This window comes from Pongo pygmaeus, chromosome 16 (assembly GCF_028885625.2).
Source record: "Pongo pygmaeus isolate AG05252 chromosome 16, NHGRI_mPonPyg2-v2.0_pri, whole genome shotgun sequence".
NCBI classification, from domain to species: Eukaryota; Metazoa; Chordata; class Mammalia; order Primates; family Hominidae; genus Pongo; species Pongo pygmaeus.
In genome coordinates this window covers 81,270,205-81,293,780 of record NC_072389.2, presented here as the reverse complement: position 1 = coordinate 81,293,780, position 23,576 = coordinate 81,270,205, and the positions used below count along the sequence as shown (strand labels likewise).

Genomic DNA, 23,576 nt, shown 5'->3' with positions numbered 1-23,576 from the left:
CTGTCTGTATCATTCCTTCTAGAGTCCCCAGCCCCTCACCCAGAGCAGGACCCACAGGAAGCAACTGTGAGTAGAAAAGGAAAAAACAAATACATGAAAATATATCTCTAATGCCTTCTGTGTGCCGGACACTCAGCAGGCACCGGCTCTGCTACTAGAAATCTTGGTCAAATTGCTCAATTTGGTGTAGAAAAATAATTTCTGGGGATGAGGGGCAGTAAGTGCCCCAAGAGGGGCCTCAGTCACGAATGTCGATGACCAGTGGACACAGGTAGAGTGAGTGCTTGATGCCCATGGTGAAAGCAGGGATGTGGGGCTTGTGCACAGTGACCTGCTGGACCTCGTGGGTGCCGGGGCCAGGCCGTGGCGTGAGGTCCAGAGGGTAGGTGAAGCGCTTGGCCATGCTGTAAGTAGGGCTGCGGTTCTGATAGATGGATGGCTCAGGTCGGGCGTACGTGGTAGGTCCAGGGCCTCCTGCCACATCCTCCTTGTAGAACCAGTTCTTGTCCCTGGAGGCCAGACTGTAGCAGGGAGCAGCTCGGCTGACAGGGGTGTTGGGCCCCAGCAAGAGTGGCATCTGGTACTGGTTGGGAGCCGGGTTGGGGTCCATCACTCTGTATGGGCGCCGGTAGCCAAACGTGTACTGGGGAGCCCTACGTTCCCCCGGTGGGTGGATCTTCTCAAAGTAGTACTGGCAGGATGCAAGGGTGGGGTTCAGGCCTGAAAGGGAGTGGCGGGAAGGGAGGGCTCTCAGAGCAGGGAACAGACCTCATTCTCTGCTAGCCAACTGATGGTCCTGGTTATCCACTGTGACCTCAGGCTGACCACCTCAGAAGCAGGGCAGGGACATCCAAGTGGTCACTTAGGCCGGACGCGGTGGCCCACACCTGCAATCCCAGCACTTTGGGAGGCTAAGGCAGGCAGATCACAAGATCAGGAGTTCGAGACCAGCCTGACCAACATGGTGAAACCCCATCTCTACTAAAAATACAAAAATGAGCTGGGCGTGGGGGCGTGCACCTGTAATCCCAGCTATTCAGGAGGCTGAGGCAGGAGAATCACTCGAACCCGGGAGGTGGAGGTTGCAGTGAGCCAAGATCACGCCACTGCACTCCAGCCTGGGCAACAGAGCGAGACTCAATTTAAAATAAATAAATAAATAAATAAATAAATAAATAAATAAAAAAGATGGTCACTTAGGCCATCCTGACATCAGATGGCAACACAGTGGTCATCTTGTAAAAAACTATAATGTCATCATAACATCCCCCTTGGATTACCCCCAGATGCTACAGTGTCAGCAACCAGACATTATCACTCTGACAGCGACACAGAAACATCCTGAGATCACTACAGTCTGTGAGCTCGTTCGCATGACGATATTGCACCCACAACAGGAGCTCCATGTCATCAAAACTTCAAGACATGGTGATGTCAGCATTGCAATGTCGGTGTCTTGCAGGGAGATACTGGCATCCAGACATTCCCAAGGAGGAAGTCTTGACCCTTTGCCCCTGCCCAGGTCCTAAGGGTGCACCCCACCCCCCAACCTCCCAACCCCCAACATCTGTCCATAACCCCATCTTACGCAGGTTGGAGATACGCTCCTCCATGGGGACCTGCGGGCAGCTGGACATTCCAAACCGAGTTATTTTGGGATCCAAGAGATAGCAAGGCCCAGGGCTGCTGTGGCACACCATCCCTGCAGGGCAACCAAGGAGAGGGCCTGGTCAGCCCCAAAGGCTGCCCCACTGAGCACCTGGCCTGCCTCCAGGCAAGATCTCCCTCCTACTTCAGATTCTGTGGCTCCTGGGTGTTTGGGGACCCTTGATTTCCTCACCTGTAAAATGGGACTTTTAACACATGACCTGGTATTTTCAAGAACTTGCTCAGAGGAACAGTAAAATAACAGCTGCCCAGCAGCTTGGGCAGCCACCCACCCAATCAGGGGTTGGGGCCAACGGGGAGTAATAGCCCTGTGGCTGCTGTTGACTTTCAGAAAAGGCCCAGCCAGGCCAGGGGCTTCCCCTGCTGAGGTGGGTGTTCTCCCCAGGGAAAGGCCTGGCAGGCGCCCCAGATCTCAGACCCCCGGGTGCACGCCACCACACCCTGCCCAGCAGCCTAAGTCATCTGTGGCCTCTGCTCCTGCCCTTCCAGTGGGTTCTAGGCCACCTGGGGAGCTCTGGGGGCCACCACTTCCCCACTGGCCTCCTAGCTGTTCCTGCCTGGTCACAATGGCAAGTGACCCTAGCAGAGCATGGCGACCGGAGCTGAAGGGCCCCAGCCAAATGCCAGAAAAAGGAGACTCTGCTGTGCCAGCTGGACAGGGCCAGGATCCCCTACAGGCTTCCTTGGGAGAGGCGACTAGGGGATGCCCATGGAGATGCCCCACCCTCAATCCCTGCTGGCTTCCTCTGGACCCAGGGGGCCCCTTGAGTATCTCAGATTCCCAGTGGCTACAGAGAATGGCTCCATGTCTCTCCCCTCAACCTCCAACAACAGCTCCAACCCCAGGGGGATGACTGGGATGGCGACTCTCACCCTTCTCTGAGTGCCGGCTATGCAGGGTATAAGCTGGTGCCTTGAACATGGAGATGTCATGATCTATGTAGCCCGTGCAGGATGGCCGGATGTACTTGGCGGGCCCCGGACCTGTAAGGATGGACAGGACAGCCCTCAGCCTGGGCCCACTGGGTCAGAGGCAGGGGAAGCCCCAATACAGCACACCATGGGAACATTGGGGGTCTTTGTCCTTGCTGCTATAGCACTGCCATAAGCCCAGCATCCATCCAGCTGCTTCGTTTGGGGGAAGGCAGTATTTCCAAATAAAATGCAGTTTCCCTTGGACAGACAATGCGTAATAAGAATCTAATAGTTACAGTTAATTGAGAACTTATTCTGCTCCAGGTTCTCCACTAGGCATCTGATGTGGATTATTTCCGTTAAGCCTCCGAACAATGCTGTAAGGTAAATGCTCTTGTTTTTCCCATTTTACAGAATATTGAGGCTTAGAAATATCTACCCACATACCACAAACTAGTAGTGTGAAGATTCTAAGACAATCATCCAGTAGAACCCAAACCTTTAATCCCTGCACTAAACTACTACCACTTAGAGCACTAGTCAGTCATTACCAACATAGTAAGAATTAGGGTCTGCTGTCCCTTGAGAGTAAAATTGAAGGGAAGCGAGGAAAGCTAAAGCTAGGACAAAGGCTCCTAGTCTTTTTCCAAAGCGGGCCTCACTGCAAGCCCCATGCTCCCCTCCTCCCCCACCCACTTGGACAATCCCAGCAGCCAACACTGCCCGTGAGGGTCACTTGGAGGCTCAGGTCTTCTGTAAGGCTTCAAGGAAGCTGGAAGGGGCTTTGCAGGAGGCAAGCTGGAAGGAGTCCTGGAGAGAGGGGAGGGGGCCCAAGCCCAGGGTGGGGATGGCTCTCACCTTTGATCTTGGCCATGATGACAGGGGTCTGCTTGACCTCCTGCCGCGAGGGCAATGGCTCCTTTTCTGGGTGCTGTGCAAAGTACACAGAGCTCCTGGTCCCCTTGGGCAGTTTCATGGCTGGGGCTGGGGAGGGAGCAGCAGCAACTACAGCAGGGTCTAAACAGCAGGCAAGGGGCTAGAGTAGCCCTGCCTGAGACCCCCCACCCCCGCACCGCAGACACGGAGGAAGCTGGGAAGGAAGACAGTTCTCCGGCTTGAGCAGCTAAGGCTGTCTGGGGCACAGCCAGCACAGGCCCCAGCAGGCTGGAGCTGGAGAAGACGTCACGGCAGAACTTGGACTGTGAAACTCGGAGTGTTTATTTCCCCTGGTTGCCATGGCACCTGAACTGTGGCGTGGAAATTCTATGCTGGGAGCTTAGTTATGGAACCCTGACTATCCCACTGTCCCCCACCACCAACCAGGCCAAGTGGCCTGGGGGTCCCCAGGACCCTGGGCCAGGGAAGGGAAAGGGAGAGATGGTGTTACATATCAGCCAGCGCTTCACTCCCAGTGGGTGCCCTAAGGTTGGGGAAAGGAATGGAAAGGGTGGATGGGTCAAGGGTGAAGGGTTTGTGCAGCACACACAGCCCCCTGGGGGCTCTCTACCCACTGCCTGTCTCACCTATGTCCCAGGCTCTGGACATGCCCGCCCTTCTTTCAAGTCTGTTTTTCCCCTGGCAAAATAACAAGTCAACTATCACTAAGGTGTGACTGTCTGAGAGCTCCTCCCCAGAATCCTAAAGATACCAGGGCGTGGTATCTTTAGAGATCCATGTCTAGCTCAATGGATACAAAAAGGAGTGGGAAGCAAATAAAGGAGGACAGAGGGGTGGTGCTGAGCCCTCAAGGGGCTACTTCCTGTGCCTGTGACCAAGAGCACTCCCTTGGCAGGGGAGCAGTTGCAGTTGGAGGGCGGTATGAGAGGACACATGGAAGGGGAGGGAAGGCAGTCAGCCCCATCGGATGGATGGATGAGCCCCAGGCCTGAACACATGCTGGGAACCTCTTCATTCCTAAGAACCCAGGAGGCTTTTGGGGGCCTGGGGCCTGTCACCTCCACTGGTTCATAACAGACTGGGGATTTGACCTGAACCGGGTCAGTGGTGTCCATCTCAGGAACCAGATGACTGCTGGCTTTAGACAGGGTGTCTGTCACCACCCCAGTATACAGTTAAGAAAACTGAGGCCCGGAAAGGAACAAGGACTTGCCCAAAGTCTCCTATTACATCAAAATAGCAGAGATGGAACCAGGACACAAAACCCAGGGCTCTCCTTGGATCATATTCTCTGATTGAATAGAAACCAAGCCATGCTCTGAACACATTCCAGCCAGCAGGCACAGCGAGGGCTCAGAGCAGCAGGCAGGACAGGCATGCAGGGTGTCCAGAAGCCCCTGAGGGACCACAGGCCTCAGAACAGAGGACGGGGGCCCAGTCCCCCCAGCACCCCAGCAGCAGACCCTCTGTGTGCCCCCGCATGTCCAAGGGGCAAGTGAATCTCTGATTTCTGGGTAAGGGAGGGCTGAGCCAGGCTGGGGGTGACCCAGCCTCAGTGGCCTCTGGCCAGGGCCAATGCTATGTCCTCAGCCCCATCCGCGTCAGCTTTTCCTGTAGGAAGCTGCGAGCCCTAATGGTCCCCCGTGCTGAGAGGGGCCGGATCTGGGGCTGGGACCCCCACCTTCCTGGTGAGCGGACGGTCTCCAAGTATTTCAGGCCCGGGGAGCCTCCTGCCTCCCTCCTTCACTGCTTCTGCCCCATCATCCTGGTGCACAGCTCTTCAGGAAACTAGGCTACCCCGCACCCCAACAGGTCACAAGCCACTCCAATTTGTCCCAAACGCTCCCTTTCCTCCAGCTCTGATGGAGACCCAGCTCACCCCTGGAGGAGGCCCTCGGCCCTCTCCGAAGCTGGCTGCTCCGACATTCACATCCCTCGTGCCTCAGAGTCCACAGTGGTGTGAGTCTCTGGCTGCCTTGGTCCCCAGACTGTGCCCTCCCCATCAAATGCCCCATTCCTCTGGCGCCCTGGCATCCAGGTGTGTCCCCTTTCAGCTCCTCAGGGCTGCCCTGGGTCCCTACTCATAAACCTAGCAGCGGTGGCTCGAGGCCACCTCCACCCCACCCCAACTCCTGCCATTACCCTGATAGCTCAGGCCTCCCCAGGGACCACCACCAATGCCCTGGCCTCCCCGTTCCCAGACCTCCTCATGTGCAAACACCTCCACTCCATTCCCTCACAGGCCGGTCCCCCACTGCAATCCTGGGCTTCCCACCACCTCACGCAGCACTGACCGCCATTCTCCCTGGGAGGCCATCCCCTGCCTCCCATCGCTGAGACCCCAGTGCTGACCCTGCACTCCCTGCACTTCTGCCTCATCCTTCAGGCCCCTCCAGCTTTCACCACCCTCCTCGTCCAGCCCCTTTCCTGGAACATCCCAGCCCGGCGTCCCCCAGGTCTGCGTTGTCCATCTGCATCAGGCAGCTAAAGCTGCCAGGACAGTCTCATGGCCAGAAACTTGGACCTGCCCTCCTCGCCACCTGCCACCCACACCCACCTCTGGGCAGCCTGCCCTCCCCCTCTTCCCCACCCCCAGGGATCATCCCCTGCGTGGCTCACCCTCCTCTGTTTGCCTGGCCATCCTTCCAGCCCCCCCCCATCCACCTGCCCCATCAGGTTGGGCTCTGACAAGTACCCCCCCATCACAGCCTCAGAACTGCCGTGTCTTTTGTCATCGGCTCCCACTTCCCACCTGGGACACTGTGGATTGTACCCCTCTCCTTGGACTTGTGCCTCTCATCTGGCTCCCTCCTGTCACACTCTAGATATCCTAAGTCCCCTCTATCTATTCAAACTGTCCCCCAAGCCCACATGCTTCTCCGTCACTGCCTGTCCCTCTCTGCCCAGCCCACAGACCACCTTCCCCACAGAGGTGTTTTCCAGTTGTCTCCTTTCTCACCTCCCTCTCACACTTGATTTAGCCTGAGTTGGCTCCAGGCCCACTGCTCCACCCAAAAGAGGCTTAACTTGACGCCCGCCGCCTGCAGGTGGCAGCTGCTTCCAAGGGACACTCTTCATCCTCTAATGCACGGCTTCTCGGTGGCACTGGCCACAAATGCCAGCCCCACCTCCCTCATGCTGCCCCTCCTGCCGGCTCCAGGACGCCCTCTTGCTTTCCTTCAGTCTCTCGGCTGCCCCTGCACCGGCTTTCTTCCTGGCTTCCTTCCTTCCTCAACCTGACCTTTCAATGTTGGCGTATGCTTATTCATTGCAAAGGGGAAACAGTAACTTTACAGAAGAGAGGCCTGGCAGGCATCACCTCAACCAAGTGATACGAGTCAACGTCCCAATGATTGCACAATAGATGTGTGCCTCCTGGTTTTGTTTGTTTTTTTTGTGGGGGATTTTTGGGGGAGACACAGTCTTTTGCTCTGTCACCCAGGCTAGAGTGCAGTGGCGTAATCTCAGCTCACTATGACCTCTGCCTCCTGGGTTCAAGCAATTCTCCTGCCTCAGCCTCCTGAATAGCTGGGATTATGGGAGCCTGCTACCATGCCTAGCTAATTTTTGTATTTTTAGGAGAGGCAGGGTTTCACCATGTTGGCCAGGCTGGTCTCGAACTCCTGACCTCAAGTAATCTGCCCTCCTTGGCCTCCCAAAACGCTGGGATTGCAGGTGTGAGCCACCGCGCCCAGCCAGTTATGTGTCTCTTGATAGGCTGCGTGAGAAGGGCACGGTATCACTTCCCAGACATTCCCACCACAATACAGAACCTGAATCTAATCATGAGGAAAACAGACGAACTCAAACCAAAATTCACCTAAAAGAACTGGCCTGTACTTGTCAAAAATGGCAACATCGTGGAAGACAATGAAACACTGAAGAACCATGCCAGATGAATAGACACTCAGAAGAAAGCCGGGGTTTTCTTTTGCTATAAAGGATATTTTTGGGAAAATTGGCAAAGCTGGGGAGAAAAAAGTCTACGGCTTAGTTCAAAGTATTGTACCAATGTTAATTTCCCGGTTTTGATCACTGCAGTCCAGTTATGAAAGAGAAGGTCCTGTTCTAGGAAGTACTCACTGCTTGAGCCCAGGAGATCGAGACCAGCCTGGGCAACACAGTGGGACCCTGTCACTACCAAAAAAGAAAAAAAAAAAAAATAGCCAGGCACGGTAGTGTCTGCCTGTAATCCCATCTACTCAAGCAGGAAGCTCCCTTGAGTCCAGAAGTTTGATGGTGTGGTGAGCTCTGATGGCACCACTGCACTCCAGCCTGGGCAGCAGAGCGAAACCCTGCCTCATTAAAAAAAAAAAAAAAAAAAAAAATTAAAAAAGAGGAAAAACTCACTGAAATATTTAGGAATAAAGGAGCATTATGTCTGCAACTTACTTTCAAATGGTTCAGAAAAATAGAGAGATGGCCGGGTGTGGTGGCTCATGCTTGTAATCCCAGCACTTTGGGAGGCCGAGGCGGGCAAATTACAAGGTCAGGAGATAGAGACCATCGTGGCTAACACAGTGAAACGCCGTCTCTACTAAAAATACAAAAAAATTAGCTGGGCTTGGTGGCATGTGCCTGTGGTCCCAGCTACTCGGGAAGCTGAGGCAGGAGAATCGCTTGAACCTGGGAGGTAGAGGTTGCAGCGAGCTGAGATTGCACCACTGCACTGCAGCCTGGAAACAGAGTGAGACTCCATCTAAAAAAAAAAAAAAAAAAAAAAAGACAGAGAGAAAAGAATTTAAAATGTGGTAAACAATTAACATTTGGGAAATCTAGGTGGAGTATGTGGGAAACATTTGTAATCATCTTGTCACTTTTATCTAAGTCTGAAATTATGTCAAAATAAACATTTTAAGGAAGAGACATTGGTGTCTCAGGGCTCAGTGCTGGGTCTTCTCTCATTTTGCACCACACTCCTCTCTCCCCGGCAGTCTCATCTCCTCTGGTTGCTTTAATTCCTTTATCGATACCCCAGCAATCCTGAAGTATAACTTCCCCTAGCTAGACCTTCTTAGGAGCATTAGGCTCACATATACAGCCGCCTGCACAGTGTCACCTGGGTTTCTCACAAGCACCTCAAAATCAACATGCCCCAAGATTTCCTTATGAGATACCCACCCGGTCCCTGTCCATCTCAATCCATGATACCACCACCCACCCTTCTAAGTGCCCAAGCCAGAAACCTGGGCTTGTCCTGGACACCTCCCTCATCCCGACTCCCACATCCAACCAATCGCCAAGTCACTTTGGGGAGCCTGTAAGTTCCCCAAAACCAGGGTCCTGTTTATTCACCTGTGTCCCCAGCCCTCAGCATCAGCATAGTGCCTGACATATGATCTGTGCTTAAGAAATATTTGTTGAATGAATGAATTTGTTGATCAAGGAATGTCACTTCTTTTCATGGAAGCAGAGTGCTGCTTTCTGAGCCCCAGGCACATGCCGGGTCTGACTCACTGGACTGCCATCTACGGTGTGCTGGCTTCTATCAGTAATCTCTTGCTGCATAACAAATTACTTTCAAAATCTAATTGCTTGAAACAGCAACCTTCTTCTGTTGCACACAGTTGCTGTGGGTCAGGAGTTTAAAAGTGACTTTGCTGGGTGGTTTTGGCTCCAGGTGTCTCAGGAGGTGGCAGTCAAGGTGTCAGTAGAGGTCAGGCACGGTGGCTCATGCCTGTAATCCCAGCACTTTGGGAGGCCGAGGCGGGTGGATCACTTGAGGTTAGTAGTTCAAGACCACCCTGACCAATATGATGAAACCCCGTCTCTACTAAAAATACAAAAATTCGCTGGACATGGTGGTGCGTGCCTGTAATCCCAGCTACTTGGGAGGGTGAGGGACGAGAATCACTTGAACCCGGGAGGCAGAGGTTGCAGTGAACCAAGATCACACCACTGCACTCCAGCCTGGGCAACAAAGCTAGATTCCATCTTAAAAAAAAAAAAAAAAGTGGAGATTGTATTAATCTTAAGGTTTGATTAGGGTTGGCAGATCCACTTCCAAGATGGCTCATTCACATGAGTGGTGAGTTGGTACTGGCTGCTGGCAAGAGGCCTCAGCTCCTCTCCACATTGGCACCTCCACAGTCTACTTAATTATCCTCAGATCATGGTGGCGTGGCTGCAATCAGAAGAGAGCAAGGGAAAAGCTGCCATATCTTTTCTGACCTCATCTTGGATGTCACTTCATCATTTCTGCAACACCCTATTGGCTGCATAGGGTGGCTGTATTCACCATGAGAGGGAACTACCCAAGGGCATGAATGCCAGAAGGTGAGGCTCACCGAGGGCCATCTTGGAGCCTGGATACCACAAGGCTTTTCACTGTGCAAGGACAAGAGCCAATGGGGCCAGTAGGGGCTGAACTCCAAGCTGTGTATTCTTGTGTAGGGTGGCGTCCCCACTAAAGCTCCACACAGGCTAACAGCAGCCCCGCCAGCTTGCTCCAGCTGTCTCTTGGTTGTCAGTCTTGCCTCTCCTCCAAGGGACTCGGGGGAGTCACAGACGGCAGGACACTGGCATAAAAATCATCATAACCACCAGGCACTTCAGAGTTTATAAAGCTCCGGCGCTTCTGTTGGAAGCCATCATCCAAGCACCTCGGTGGCTGTACGGATTTTATAGATGAGGAAAGGGGGACAGAAAGGCGAAGTGACTTGTCTGGGGCCACATAAAAAAAGGCTTGGCAGGACCAGGCTCCTGGCTCCTGACCCCACCTTCTTTCCACTGCCCTGCCCAGTGGCCAGCTCAGACCCACATCCCCTGACATCTACTGCAAGCCTTATTCCCAGCCCTAAGCAGGTATTTCTCACCCTCCTTCTGGGAGCCCCAACCCAGCCCCCGAGCAAATATATTCACAAATTTTTCATCCAGGTGGGGACTGTCCACTCTCCTTCCAAGAGGCTCTGTCTGCAGGCAGCCGGCTGTCCACTGGGGCAGCACAGCAAGGGTTAACAGCAGGAACTAATATTTAGAAACAGCACAATCCCAGAGGAGTCAGCTGTGGCCAGCTGGTCACAACCACTGAAGCCACCAGCCTTTGTGAGTGTGGTATGGAAGACAAGTGCCTGCTCCTGGAGAGCAAAGGCTCTGAGAGGGTCCTTCACTGCCCCCGGCCCTTGTCTTCCCAGCACGGCTTGTGTGTGGCTCAGAGGCCAGGGCAAAGCCCTCCACTGGCCTCCCTTCCACAGCTGGCTCCTGAGGGTGGCAAACATAACTTTTCAGCTCCCGAACTGTGTAATTGTTGGGACTGGCTGCTCCCTCCCCTCCTGAGCCTGGCTGCCTGTACTTGGAGGAGCCCTATGTGTGCCTCTGCCAGAAGCAGGATCAGGACCATTCCTAACAGAGGCCCCAGGTCAAAGGCCCAGGCCCAGGGCCCGCTGGCATGGAGCTCTTGGCCACAAAACTGCAAGGCCACTGAGCCAGCACCTAAAGCCTGCGCCCTGTTGCACAGTAGTGGCCTAGGTTCTGTGACATTCATGGCAGAGGGCCAATTCCCTGAGGGCGGGCCCTGGGCAGCAGGAGCACACCCCTGCTTAGGCACCGCCCCATCTAGGGCACAGGCACACACCATTTCCCAGCAAGCTGGCTTTGGCCACAGGCTCCTTGGGTGGGGCTCAGGCAACGAGGGTGCAAAACACCCTGGCCAAGGATGGGGCCAAACCACAGCCACTGCCCAGAGCGGGGACTCTTAGTCCAAGAAGCACTGGAGGTAGGAGTGACCAGCGGCGCCTGGCCAGCACGCTTGGCTGAACTCTGCTGGCAGGGAGGTGGGTATTACTGGGCCCTCTGTTGTCTTGTTCTCCAAGAACAATTGGAGAAATGGAGGCAGCACATACCACAGGTCACTGTAGCTTCAGAGAAGTTTGAATCTTCTTTCACCCCTGGGTGGGAACACCCTTCTTCCTTCTTATAAGTGTGTTCCAAGCCTCCTTCTTTCCTCATCCCTCCCACCTGTGCCCTGTCCCATGCTTGGCTGGGGAGGAATGGACGCACACCTCCCGACCCAGCTAAGCAGGCCCCAGGTGAAACTAGGAGAGCTACGGAGATCAGGACTCCAGGGAATCTTTTGAAAGAGAAGTCAACGTGCACGAAGGAGAGCTAGGAGGGCTTGTTGGAGGAAGGTGAGGTGTGGCCAGGGAGGTAAAGGCAGTCAAGGATGGCCACCAAGGACTCCTGGCCAAGCAAAGTCATGGCAAAGGTTGGAGGGCAGAAGGGAGAAGGTTTGAGCCAGACCTGAGGATGCCAGAGAGGCCCAGGTCAGCTCTGTTCAGCACTGAGGCTTCAGGGCCTCGGGGGCGTTTGCTGAGGAGCTGGAGAGGGGACAGTTGAGGAGCAGGCACTGCTGGTCCAGCAGCCTTTGTTCCAAGACAGTGGGAGGTGGTCAGGGGTCAGTTCCAAAGGCACACAGTGGCCTCGACTTTCTGCCAGTCTGCCTGGCATGGTGCTGCTCGGCATTGGTCCGGAGTTCCCGCCCTAGGTTACAGCTGAGCAAAGGCCAGGCCTGTGTGCGCTGGAGCCGCAGCATCCCTTTTTCACTGAGAGCCTCAGTTTCCTCATCTGGAAGCAGGGACACTGTCGGCCCACACATATGCTTCCCAAAGTTGTCAAGAGACCAGGTGAATGTTTTTTGTAAAAAAGCCCCAGCAGAGATGCGCCAGCCGGGTTATTACCGCTGTGCTGGTTGCCATTATTTTCCAGGCCTGTGTTTCTCTGCCCAGCTAGCAACAAGGCAGGGGGAGGCTCCTAACTAATCCAGACTTGAATCTCAGCTGTGGGTGGGAGCGCCTCGTCTGGAGGCTCCACAGACATCTGTGTAGGTGGGGAGCAGGGAAGATGGGGAGGGGGAAGGGTGGGGGAGATGGGGCCAGCGGAGATCTTCACCCAAATTTTTGATTCATAGAGCAAAAAGCCTTCTGTCTTCTTTTTTCATTCCTGAAAAGAAAGCTCTTTTCCTCCAAACGTAGTCTTCCAAGCAGACCCCCCCACCCCCAGCCCCATAGCTGGTCAGTAATTAGCCCCTAATGAGGACCAGGTGTCCTACTGACTTGAGGAGAAGGAAAAACAAGGGACAGCCGGGCGTGGTGGCTCACGCCTGTAATCCCAGCACTTTGGGAGGCTGAGGCGGGCAGATCACGAGGTCAGGAGTTCAAGACCAGCCTGGTCAACATGGTGAAACCCCCATCTCTACTAAAAATACAAAAATTAGCCAGGCATGGTGGTGCACACCTGCAATCCCAGCTACTCAGGAGGCTGAGGCAGGAGAATCGCTTGAACCCGGGAGGCAGAGGTTGCAGTGAGCCGAGCTTGCGCCATTACACTCCAGCCTGGGCAACAGAGCAAGAATCTGTCTCAAAAAATAAAAAAAAAAACAACAAGGGACAAATTATGGAATCAATGCCTTTACCGCCACTGAGGCCAGCCTAGCACAGCCTCCATCCCAGGCCTCCTAGGGCACCTGGATGGAAGCTCTTAGGTTTGCCAAAATCCCTACAGAACAGCAGCAATTGGTTTCTTAGTCAACTACAGCAGGCATTTATTGCACACCTACTGTATGCAGCAGTCTCTGGAGGAGAAAGTTCAAGCTTTACAACAAGGGAGGTGATATGTGTAAAGCTGTATGTAAACCATGAATCACAGGGAATGTGCAGGATGACAGAGACAGAAGAGAAAGGATAAGCATTTATTGAGCACCTACTGTACGCCAGGCCCTGGGCTAGGGACTTGAGGTACATTAAAGCATTTAATCCTCATTAACCCAATTTTACAAATGAGGAAACTGCCACAGAGAGGTGAGGGGACTTGTTCAAGGTTTGACAACCAAGTAAGGGAGCTGGGATTTGAACCCAGGTCTCTCTGGTTTCAAGACCAATACTCATAACCCTCACACCAACCAGGCACCATCACACCTGAGCACTGCACTTAGGGTCAAAGACCTGGCCCCACCTCTCAGCAGCTATGTAGACTAGCTCCAGTCCCTTAATCTCTCTCAGCCTCAGTTTCTTCATCTGCAAAACAGGCCTCAGTTTCGTTGCAAAGTATGAAGTGCTGTACACATTGTGGGGCTGTTACTGGTCAAAGGGAAGAGCTGGGAAGAGGGTGCAAGGTGGGGTTGGGCTGGAGATGGGCTGGAGCAGACAGATGGAGGGACCTGGATAGAGGAAGTAAACCAAGGCCCGATAACATTGGGACTGGACAGAGAACAGGCAGAGCCTCTAGGCACCGGAAGCTACGGTAACATTGCCCTTTCTCCTCCTGTTTGGGACTAGGCTGATGTTGCTGCCTGGAAGGGAGCCAGCAGAAGGGCCCCAGCCTGAAGCTGTTAAGTAGGAGCTAAATCCAGGGCCAGATTTCCAGGAGACAGCCTCGGGAAGTTGAAACACCTGGATTCAGGGGTCAGGAGGCCTGGGCTTCTGGCCCCAAACGGCCAGGGACCTGCTTTCCACCTGGAGTCTTGTAAGAGCCACTTTCAGCTTGAGCTGCACTTTCGTCCTCCATGAAATGGGGGAGGGGATGCTCCTCACCCACCTTGCAAGGTTATTTTGAGGCAAATGTCATGGCGGGACTGAGAATTCTTCTGCCCTGCGAGGAAATCCAGACATTTCTCCTTTACAGACAGGGAGACTGAGGTGAGGCCCTTCCAGGCAGAGAAGGTCACTGTTGCAGCCATGGGCAGTGCCCCACAGGACCTCGGGCGGTGCCTCTGGAGTCTGGAGAAGTTCCCAGGGGGCCTCCGAGGCAAAGCAGCCCAAAAGCCGCCTGTGAGGGTGGCGGGTGTCTGTCCTTCCTCCTAAGGCTGGAGTGTGCCTGTGGAGGGGTCTCCTGAACTCCCGCAAAGGCAGAAAGGAGGGAAGTAGGGGTTGGGCCAGCTCATGCCTCCTCCCTGAGGGGGTCTCCCGGGCTCGGCTCTTGGGGCCAGAGTTCAGGGTGTCTGGGCCTCTCTATGACTTTGTTCCAAGTCTTTAGGGTGGGGCTGGGGTCTGGCCCAGCTCTAAGGGCCCCCTCACCCCTGCCCCAGAGAGGAGCAGCCCCGCACGGGCCCTTTAAGAAGGTTGAGGGTGGGGGCAGGTGGGGGAGTCCAAGCCTGAAACCCGAGCGGGCGCGCGGGTCTGCGCCTGCCCCGCCCCCGGAGTTAAGTGCGCGGACACCCGCAGCCGGCCCGCGCCCAGGAGCAGAGCCGCGCTCGCTCCACTCAGCTCCCAGCTCCCAGGACTCCGCTGGCTCCTCGCAAGTCCTGCCGCCCAGCCCGCCGGGATGCAGTCCGGGCCGCGGCCACCACTTCCAGCCCCCTCCCTGGCCTTGGCTTTGACCCTGACTATGTTGGCCAGACTTGCATCCGCGGGTGAGTGAGGGGCCTGAGACCCCGACCCAGCCTGGCGGAACTGGAGGGGTTCCTCCGGGAGGGAAAAGGGACAGGAGGGGCCAGAAGTGGCCCCCAGATCGGGAGTCAAGCAGGCTGCGCTTCTCCTACCACTGGCTGGGGTCGCCAGGGGTTCAATCCTGGGGTGGACACGGGACCCCACTATCTCAGGTTATGGGGTTTCTAGCTAGCCAAGGCTGTCCAGTTAGGGGCGGGGGCAGGCGCCCCAGGCATGGATTGCCTAGGGCGTGGCTTTGCCCGTTTGGATTGTCTGAGACACCAGTGGGGCCACCCCAATGCTGGCCGGGCTTTGTTTGCAGGCAAGTTTGGGGTGAGTACGTTGGGGTCCAAAGGGACCCGGCGACAGTGAGAAGTGGGTCCTCCAGCTTCAGATGCCCTGGGTCAGGAACGGGGAGTGCTACAAGGCAGGAAACGAGGAAGGAGCCACCCTGCCCTCCCCTGTGAAGAGCCCCCCCACACCCTTCCAGCTGCCCCCCAGCTCTGCCCCTTCTCCCCTCCCCTTGCTTCCTTGCAGATCCGTCTGTCTGTCCACCACCTCCCCTCTTCCTTCTCTCCTCCTCTCCCTCCTCCTGTTGGTGACAGGCAGGACCCCCCACCCACTACCCACTCTCAGCCTCGTAGAGGCAGAGCTGGTGCCCCTCAGCGGGGCTTGTCCTACAGATAGCCCTGGACCACCCCCTGCCACACCTCCTCATCCCAGCACCGATGCCTGACCCAGCAGAGGCTGAATGGAAGTTCGCTTTCCGAAGTGCTGGGATATATCCCCTCTCTGTCCCAATGCCAGAAACCCCAACATGACAGCATTCTTCCTTCAGCAAAGGCAGCTCTAGTTACGCAGTAAGAACTGTGGCCTTGGGGCCCATCCATCATCACTACCCACGTGTGATTCAGTGCTTCAGCTACACCTTCGAGATCATTCCCAAGAGCAACATAGAGCCAAGGCAGGGCCTGAGCCTCCTTCACAAGAGCCCAGGCCACACCCTTCTCTCCTTCAGATGGAGAAGCCAGCTCTAAAAGAGGGCATCACATGGTTCCCAGAAGGGAAGTGAGTCAAGGGAGGACCCCCACGGGGTGAATCAGGGCTGGATCCCCAGGCTCCCTGTTCCTGCAGGGACCGGATCCCCTAAGATCTCAGGGCCTGAGGGATGGGCTGGGCCGCCAGGGAGATGAGAAGGGAGCATCCAAGGTGACCAGGGCGGTCAGCTCATCCAGGCCCCAGCCTCCAGCCAAGGAGGGATTCTAGTACTCCCACCTCCTTGGGCTTCACCTGAGAGCCATTCTCAAATACCTTCTTAGCCCTGACAGCATGCAGGCATGGTGCTCCGCTCTCAGGGGCACAGGAAATTGAGAGGCTGAACCGAGACTCATTCAGGAGGCAGAAAGGCAAATTAAATCTCAAACAGCAAAGATCTGGATGAAAAGTATGGAGGGGAGAAAAGCAGGGGCAAGCTGGGGCAGGACACAGGGTGGTCCTCGAACCAATTCTTGGTGGACGGGAAGGGAGTCAGTCCTGCAGGCAGAGGCGCTGACTCAGAGGCACCGAGGTGGGCATAAGCAGAGGGGTGTTGAGACAGGAAGGCCAGCAGCCTGGCTGGGAGGCATATTTCGAGCACAGGCCAGGGAGAACCACTGGGCTGGGGCACAGAAGCCTTAAATGGCAAAATGAAGCCCACGGCCTTATGCCCTGTTGGCAAAGGAGACGCCACAAGGGTTTTAGGGCAAGAGAGCAGGATGGTACTGTGGGGTTTTATAAAGTTACACCATCCCGTGCCTTTAGGAGGACTCGGAAATGAGGAGGGGGTGGGAGAGCTCCCGTCCAGCAACCCATCTCTGTCACCACTCCTGGTCTAGCTCCCTGCCCTAATTTCTGCACTAGGGGCAGTGCCTGCCTGAGGAAGGCATCCCTCCCACCCCTCCCGGATGCCCCTGACTGCAAAGGCCCTCGTCCTCCCGTATCCAAATGAGGCATGCTGGGAGGCTCTCCCTCCACTCATCAACATTTGAGGCATCCGGGTCAGGGGGCCTGGCAGTCAGCACCCTAGAGGCGATCTGGGCCAATCTTCCACTTGTATAAAGAGGGAAACTGAGGCCCCAGAGAGGAAGAAAAGTACTCTGAGTTCCACCAAGAACCCCAGCAGCCCAGGAAGAGCCCCCAGCCCTGCTTCAAAGGTGCTCCCAGCCTGTGTGGGGGCCTAGGCTTGGGCCACTGTGACAGTGTGGGTGACAGATGTGGTGTCCAGCTCCTTCTGAGCTGTATGGGAGGCCCCAGCAGAGAGCCAAGCATCGGGGGAGATTGGATTTGAGCTGATACTGGAAGGACAGGCAGAGAAGGAAGGAGGTGACAATCTAGTCGGGGGAGATTGGATTTGAGCTGATACTGGAAGGACAGGCAGAGAAGGAAGGAGGTGACAATCTAGTCGGGGGAGATTGGATTTGAGCTGATACTGGAAGGACAGGCAGAGAAGGAAGGAGGTGACATTCTAGTCGGGGGAGATTGGATTTGAGCTGATACTGGAAGGACAGGCAGAGAAGGAAGGAGGTGACAATCTAGTCGGGGGAGATTGGATTTGAGCTGATACTGGAAGGACAGGCAGAGAAGGAAGGAGGTGACAATCTAGTCGGGGGAGATTGGATTTGAGCTGATACTGGAAGGACAGGCAGAGAAGGAAGGAGGTGACAATCTAGTCGGGGGAGATTGGATTTGAGCTGATACTGGAAGGACAGGCAGAGAAGGAAGGAGGTGACAATCTAGTCGGGGGAGATTGGATTTGAGCTGATACTGGAAGGACAGGCAGAGAAGGAAGGAGGTGACAATCTAGTCGGGGGAGATTGGATTTGAGCTGATACTGGAAGGACAGGCAGAGAAGGAAGGAGGTGACAATCTAGTCGGGGGAGATTGGATTTGAGCTGATACTGGAAGGACAGGCAGAGAAGGAAGGAGGTGACAATCTAGTCGGGGGTCACAGTGAACACAGGGCAGGCAGGGGTGGTGGCTCCCACACCTCTTCGCTGGCATCGCTGACTTTGAAAGGCGGAATGTGAGGGGTTGAAGTGGGACCCAGGTGGGGGAGTACCTGGCAGGGAGGGCTTGTGTGTTACCTGGGTGGGGACTCAGAACTGATGGGGGTATCTTAGCCAGCAGGACTGCAGGGACACCAGGTACAAGAAATTGAAGCAGGGTAGATCCTGCTGCCTCTGAGGATGGTTTGGGGGGACCGATGGTGCTTGGGACAGGCACTGAGCCTTGTGTGCACCTTGTGTGCCACCCCAGGCCTCCGGAGCAGGGCAGGGCCCAGGGGCCAGCGCCCTTGGCCCAGCCCACCCGGACTCGAGAAAAACTATTCTAGAGCCAAGTGTAACGGAGCCTCCCTCCTTACGCCTGCCCGCCCAGGCAAGACAAGAAGGGCCTTTTAGTGCTGCCCGCCTGGGGGGCCTGGGGTGGGCCATGCCAGGTGGGCCAGGCGGCTGTCGATGACGGCAGGAGGGGAGTGGGGTGCGTGTGGAGCTCGCGGAGGAAGTGTATAGGCTGTGTCTGGGAACTGGGCGTGCTGCCCAGGAGGGGCGGGCAGGGGAGGGGGAGTTGGAAATAGCCCTGACATCCACACTTACTGGCGCACACAGATGTGGGCACATACACTTGCACATGGCCACTCTCACAGACCTGGACGAGGTGGCCGGGACCAGGAGCCCCGGACAGAGGCTACTGCCTCTGTCTCCAAGTTCCCTATCTTAAAGACCTGGGCCAGTGGCGCTTGTGGGGAAGGAAGTGAGCACAGGATGGGGATGGGGTGCCACCTGAGGTGTGTCTTCTATTCCAGGCCAGGGGCAAATGAACAAGGGGCCTGTGGGCCTGGGACTGAGGCCTGTTCCCTCCCTGGTCCCTCTGCTCCTTCACTACCTTTCCCCCTGACTCCCGCCCCATCCAGCTCTCCTCTTGCCTCCAACATGCCCTCCGCCCCAGCGTATGTCAGTTCAATAGAGCCTTCCAGAGTTAAGACTCTTCCTCCAGCTGCAGGCTTAGAGCAGGTTTCAGATTTACTGTATTACCATTCCTACTGAGTTTGTATGAGGAATTTTTGAATGAACTGAATTTGTATGAAAAATTTTGTACTTGGCTCCTCCGTGGGGCAAGGGTTCCTAGCTCTCTCCGCTTCTCAGGAGGGTCCGTAACTCCAAACAGGAGAGGACAGAGCTGTCTTATTGCTGCACTCTTACCTCCAGGGACACCCCATAGTGTGCACTAACCATGTTTAGTCTGGCAGCCCCATAGCAGCCCTGCAGGTCAGGAAACAGTCACTGCAGCCTCAACCTCCCAGGCTCAAGCGATCTCCCCACCTCAGCCTCCTGAGTAGCTGGGACTTCAGGCATGTGCCACCACACCAGAGTAATTATTTTTTGTAGAGACGAGGTCTCACTATGTTGCCCAGGCCGGTCTCGAACTCCTGGGCTCAAGCAAGCCTCCCACCTGGGCCTCCCAAAGTGCTGGGATTACAGGTGTGAGCCACCATACCTGTCCAACATTCCCATTTTACAGATGACGAAACTGAGGCTCAGAGAAAAGCAGGGACTGCCTCAGGTCTCTCTTTGGGCACACAGGCTATGGTGTTCTCACTCACCCCAACAGCAGCGAGCTTCCCCACATCAGGCCAGGGGGACAGCCACCCACCAGTGGGCTCAGGCCCCAGCAGGGGAAAGAGAGAGGTCTGCAGGGACAGACAGCTCCCTGAGGACTCCAGATGTTTGTTCCTGTCTCCCCATCCCCCACCAGCCAGCATTCTCTCCCTCTCCAAACCCTCCCCACTTTCTCACAGCCTAAGCAAATCCCCTTCAAAAAACCCTCTCCCCCCAAAGCTAGGGTTGCCAATGAAGCCACGTTTGTCTCTGATGTAGGGTGATAGCTGTAGGGCTGCCGTCAAGGTGGCCTGGTGGCAGGGGTGGGCCTCGTCAGGGACAGTGCCTGTCCTGTTGAGCATTCCTGCCTCTCGCTCAGCTCCTTCCCAGGCCCAGGCCGGCTCTGCCAGCCCTGGCATGCGTTAGCCAGGCCTCCAGCCGTCGCTCCTGCTTCAACACTTCAGTGTGTGGCTCTCCCTCGGCCTAAGGTTGAGGTGTGTCAGTGATGCTGCCTCCCTTCCCGGAACTTACTGCAGAAACCCCTGACCCCAGACCTGCCCCCCATGGATCCTGGGGAAACCCGGCCTCAGAGAGAGGCGCCTGCTTGTTCAGATCACACAGTGAGTCCTCAGCAGATTAGGGAGAGGGCTCCCTACTCTTAGGCCCTGGTTTGGGGGGTAGCTTCACCCTCAGGACCAGCAGCTCCCCGGGAGCGCACATCCCACTTGCTTTGCTCAGGGCTCTTCCCCATTGTAGGGCTCACAGCCTGGCCCCCAGAGGGGTGTAGACATCACTGAGCCAACCAGGGATTTTCCAACTGTGCTCCAGGCGCACCCCAGGGCTCTCCAGCTGAGCCGGCCCGGAGGCAGCTGAGCTTGGGAATATGGGACACCTGCCCCACCCCGATTCACGCAGAGCCGCTCCACAAACCTGTTTATAGATTGGGTTCCATGAAGATTGGTACTAAGGGCCCTTGGAAGATGTCCTTCCCCAAGTCTGGGAGCCTGGAGGCTGGGAGCAGAAGGCGGTCCCAGTTTCCTCACAGCAGGCCTGGGGCTGTGTGGCCTCTCCTGCCCCAGCTTCCCACTCCTGCCAGCTGCCTGCTGGCCCTCACTCCACACTGGCTGAGTGTCCCTTATCTGAAACGTTGGGGACCTGAAGTGTTTCAGATTTCAGAATTTTTTGGCTTTTGGAATATTTGTTATATATAGTGAGATATTTTGAAGATGGGACCCAAGTCTAAACATGAAATTGATTTATGTTTCATATACACCTTATACACATAAGCTGAAGGTAACATTATAGATTTTTTTAAATAATTTTGTGCCTGAGAGAAATTTATGTTAAGTTCTTATGCATGGAGGCCAGGCGCGGTGGCTCACGCCTGTAATCCCAGCACTTTGGGAGGCTGAGGCAGGCAGGTCACCTGAACTCAGGAGTTCGAGACCAGCCTGGCCAACATGGTGAAACCCTGTCTCTACTAAAAATACAAAAATTAGCTGGGCATGCTGGCGACACCTGTAATCCCAGCTACTCAGGAGACTGAGGCATGAGAATCGCTTGAACCTGGGAGGCAGATGTTGCAGTGAGCTAAGATTGCGTCACTGCACTCCAGCCTGGGTGACAGAGTGAGTGAGGGTTCATCTAAAAAAAAAAAAAAAAAAAAGTTCTTATGTGTGAGATTTTCCACTGGTGGTATCCTATTGGCACTCAAAAAATTTTGGATTTAGGGGCATTTGGATTTTGAATTTTCAGATTAGGGATGCTCAACTGTGCTGTGCTATGTCCTTCTCTCCCCAAATATATCATCCTCCCTGGTCAAGGTGATCCTGTGTCCCACGGACTGGATGATCAGATAGAACTAGGCCATCAGATAATAATCCACAACCGCTGGTACCCTTCCACTTCTGCTCAAGCTGCTCCATGCAACAGGCCTTCCCTTTTCCCCCATCCTCCAAGGCTCAGCTCTGGTATCACCACCCCCAGGAGCCTGTTCTAACCACAGATTGCTCTGAGACCCATGACCTGGACGGCCCCTCTCCTGGGGCCCTGCCCTCCATCTCTGTGGGGTTACAGGCCTTTCTTCCCCTACCCTCACCTGGCCTCTGTCCCTGGTTCATGACCTTCTTCAGCCTGACACCCAGTAAGTGCACATGCGTGTGTGCGCACACACACACTCACACACATACACATTCACATACACATACATACACTCACACATACACACGCACATATTCACACACATACATACACTCACACATACACACTCACACACACTCACACGCAGTGTTGCTCAGTAGGCAAGGAGAGTGTCCTGCCCCGAGCCAGCAGCCCCAGGGAAAACCCCCAAAATCAGGACACAGTGCCTCGTTCCCCCGCTAGGGCAGGCCCTCTGGCCTGGGCCAATCCACTCTCTGGGGAGACAGAGGGGGCTGGGGAGAGGAGACCAACTTCCGTTCCCACCTAAGAGCAGCCCCTTCCCCCACCCACATTTCAGGAAGGGGCAGCTATAAATACCAGTGGGACCAGGACACTGATTCCCATGACACCCACTTCTCCCTGCCCCTTCCCTGTGCACAGTGGCTGGGGCCAGACCAGCTCTCCTGCAGCTGGAGGTCAGCCAGGCAGGCCTGAGGCCTAGCCACACACACACACACACACACACACACACACACAGACACATACGCACACAGGCACACACAGACACAGATACAGACATACAGTACACAGACACACACATGCACACAGACACAGACACACACACAGACACACACACAGACATATACACACAGGCACAGACACACACATACGCACACAGACATAGATACACACACACACACTTTTACTTCCCACCCTGGTCAAGGAGGAGCAAATCACCCTTTTTGGGAGCCTGCGAGCAGCTGAGAGGGAGCCCCTCCCCTGCTCCTCAGCCCTGACTCAGGCCCCACCTCTCCCTCCTCTGAGTCCTGAGCTGTGGGAACCCACACAGGGAAGCGGGAGGCCAGGCACACAGTGGTGAAACACGGCATTAGAGAGCTCAGGTTGAATTCTAGCCCTGACACTCCATGCGTGACCTTGGGCAAGTGACTCTGTCTTTCTGAGCCTCAGTTTTCTCCTCTCTAAAATGTGGATAAATAATTTCGACCTCTTACGTGTTGTGAGGATTAAGCAAGACTTTGCCTGGAATCAATGCTCGGTGGACGTCTGCTCCTGAGGCTGCAGTCACTCTGCTATTAGCATCTTCTTCCCAGGGTGGAGTGGCCTGGTGACATGGGGACTTCTGCTTAGGAGTCTTTCAGGAAGATTCCGAGGCAAAGGCTTAGAGGAAGTGGCCCCGTGAGTCTGTGTGGGACCAAGTGACGTGGAAAAGGAGAGGTGGGCTCTGGAGAGGTTATCAGCCAGCGGCTGCCTGCCAGCCCAGGACCCTTCAGAAGGTGGGAGGGGGTGGGGGTCTGCATCTGTCTGGCTAACTGGGCTGAGGCCCACACCCCTCTCCCAGTGCTAGAAGAAGCGGGGACAGCCCCTCCCTGGCCCTCCCCAGGGCCTGTTTCTCCCAAGCCTAACAGCCCCTAGGATGGGGCTCACTGGGCCAGAGCACAGCAAGAACCCCTTGTCCCCAGAGCAGGTGGGTGGGGAGAAGAGAATGAGCAGGCACCAGGACCTTTTATGGGATGGGGGACCCTAGAAGCCTGTCTTTTCCCTGCTCTCTACCAACCCCTTGAGAGTCCCTCTCTGGAGGTGGGGGCTGGAGGCCAGGGCCCAGGGACGTGGGACAGCTCACCTGCCAGGGTCACCATGGGGCTGTTACCACCACTCATGATATAAGCAGTGGTGGCTGCATCATGAGGAGCAGAAATCCGGACTGAGGGAGGGGACAGCCCTCTCCGCTCTGGGCTACCAGGACCCCTCAGGGGTATGGGTGTATGTGTGAGCTCAGAGTAGGGGGAGGTGTGGGGAGGTGACTGCAGAGTGGGGTGCGCAGCTCGGGGCAGGGACACTGGAGGGACCCCGGACAAGGGCCGGCCCGTGCCTGAGCCCTCAGGCCAAGATCCCATTATGCAGGCCCCCACTGCCTTCACCCATGTAGAGGTGACTCTTCTCC

General features: G+C 55.5%; 2 protein-coding genes across 2 annotated transcripts in view; one reads left to right on the top strand and one right to left on the bottom strand.

Annotated features, from left to right (window-relative positions):
• Positions 1-81: 81 nt before the first annotated feature.
• CIMAP1C (ciliary microtubule associated protein 1C) lies at positions 82-3,804 on the bottom strand. The gene is made up of 4 exons (XM_054450061.1): positions 3,442-3,804; positions 2,542-2,652; positions 1,589-1,702; positions 82-720 (listed from the first exon to the last, which is right to left on the bottom strand). Exons 1-4 carry the CDS (start codon positions 3,557-3,559, stop codon positions 239-241), a joined length of 825 nt encoding a protein of 274 aa, XP_054306036.1. The 5' UTR covers positions 3,560-3,804; the 3' UTR covers positions 82-238.
• Positions 3,805-14,629: 10,825 nt separating this feature from the next.
• Positions 14,630-23,576, top strand: part of CSPG4 (chondroitin sulfate proteoglycan 4) — a 38,853-nt gene continuing 29,906 nt past the window's right edge. The window contains exon 1 of the mRNA XM_054450023.2: positions 14,630-14,824. Within this exon, the coding sequence (XP_054305998.1) occupies positions 14,737-14,824 (88 nt within the window). The 5' untranslated portion in view covers positions 14,630-14,736. The remainder of the gene's footprint in view (positions 14,825-23,576) is intronic.

What these genes read in the sequence shown, in the direction of transcription:
- CIMAP1C (XM_054450061.1), bottom strand. Translation starts at nt 3,559, where the DNA reads ATGAAACTGCCCAAGGGGACCAGGAGCTCTGTGTACTTTGCACAGCAC. An exon ending in TAGCCGGCACTCAGAGAAGG is followed by an intron (nt 1,703 to 2,541) that starts GTGAGAGTCGCC and finishes GTTGCCCTGCAG; the next exon opens with GGATGGTGTGCCACAGCAGC. An exon ending in GGAGCGTATCTCCAACCTGC is followed by an intron (nt 721 to 1,588) that starts GTAAGATGGGGT and finishes ACTCCCTTTCAG; the next exon opens with GCCTGAACCCCACCCTTGCA.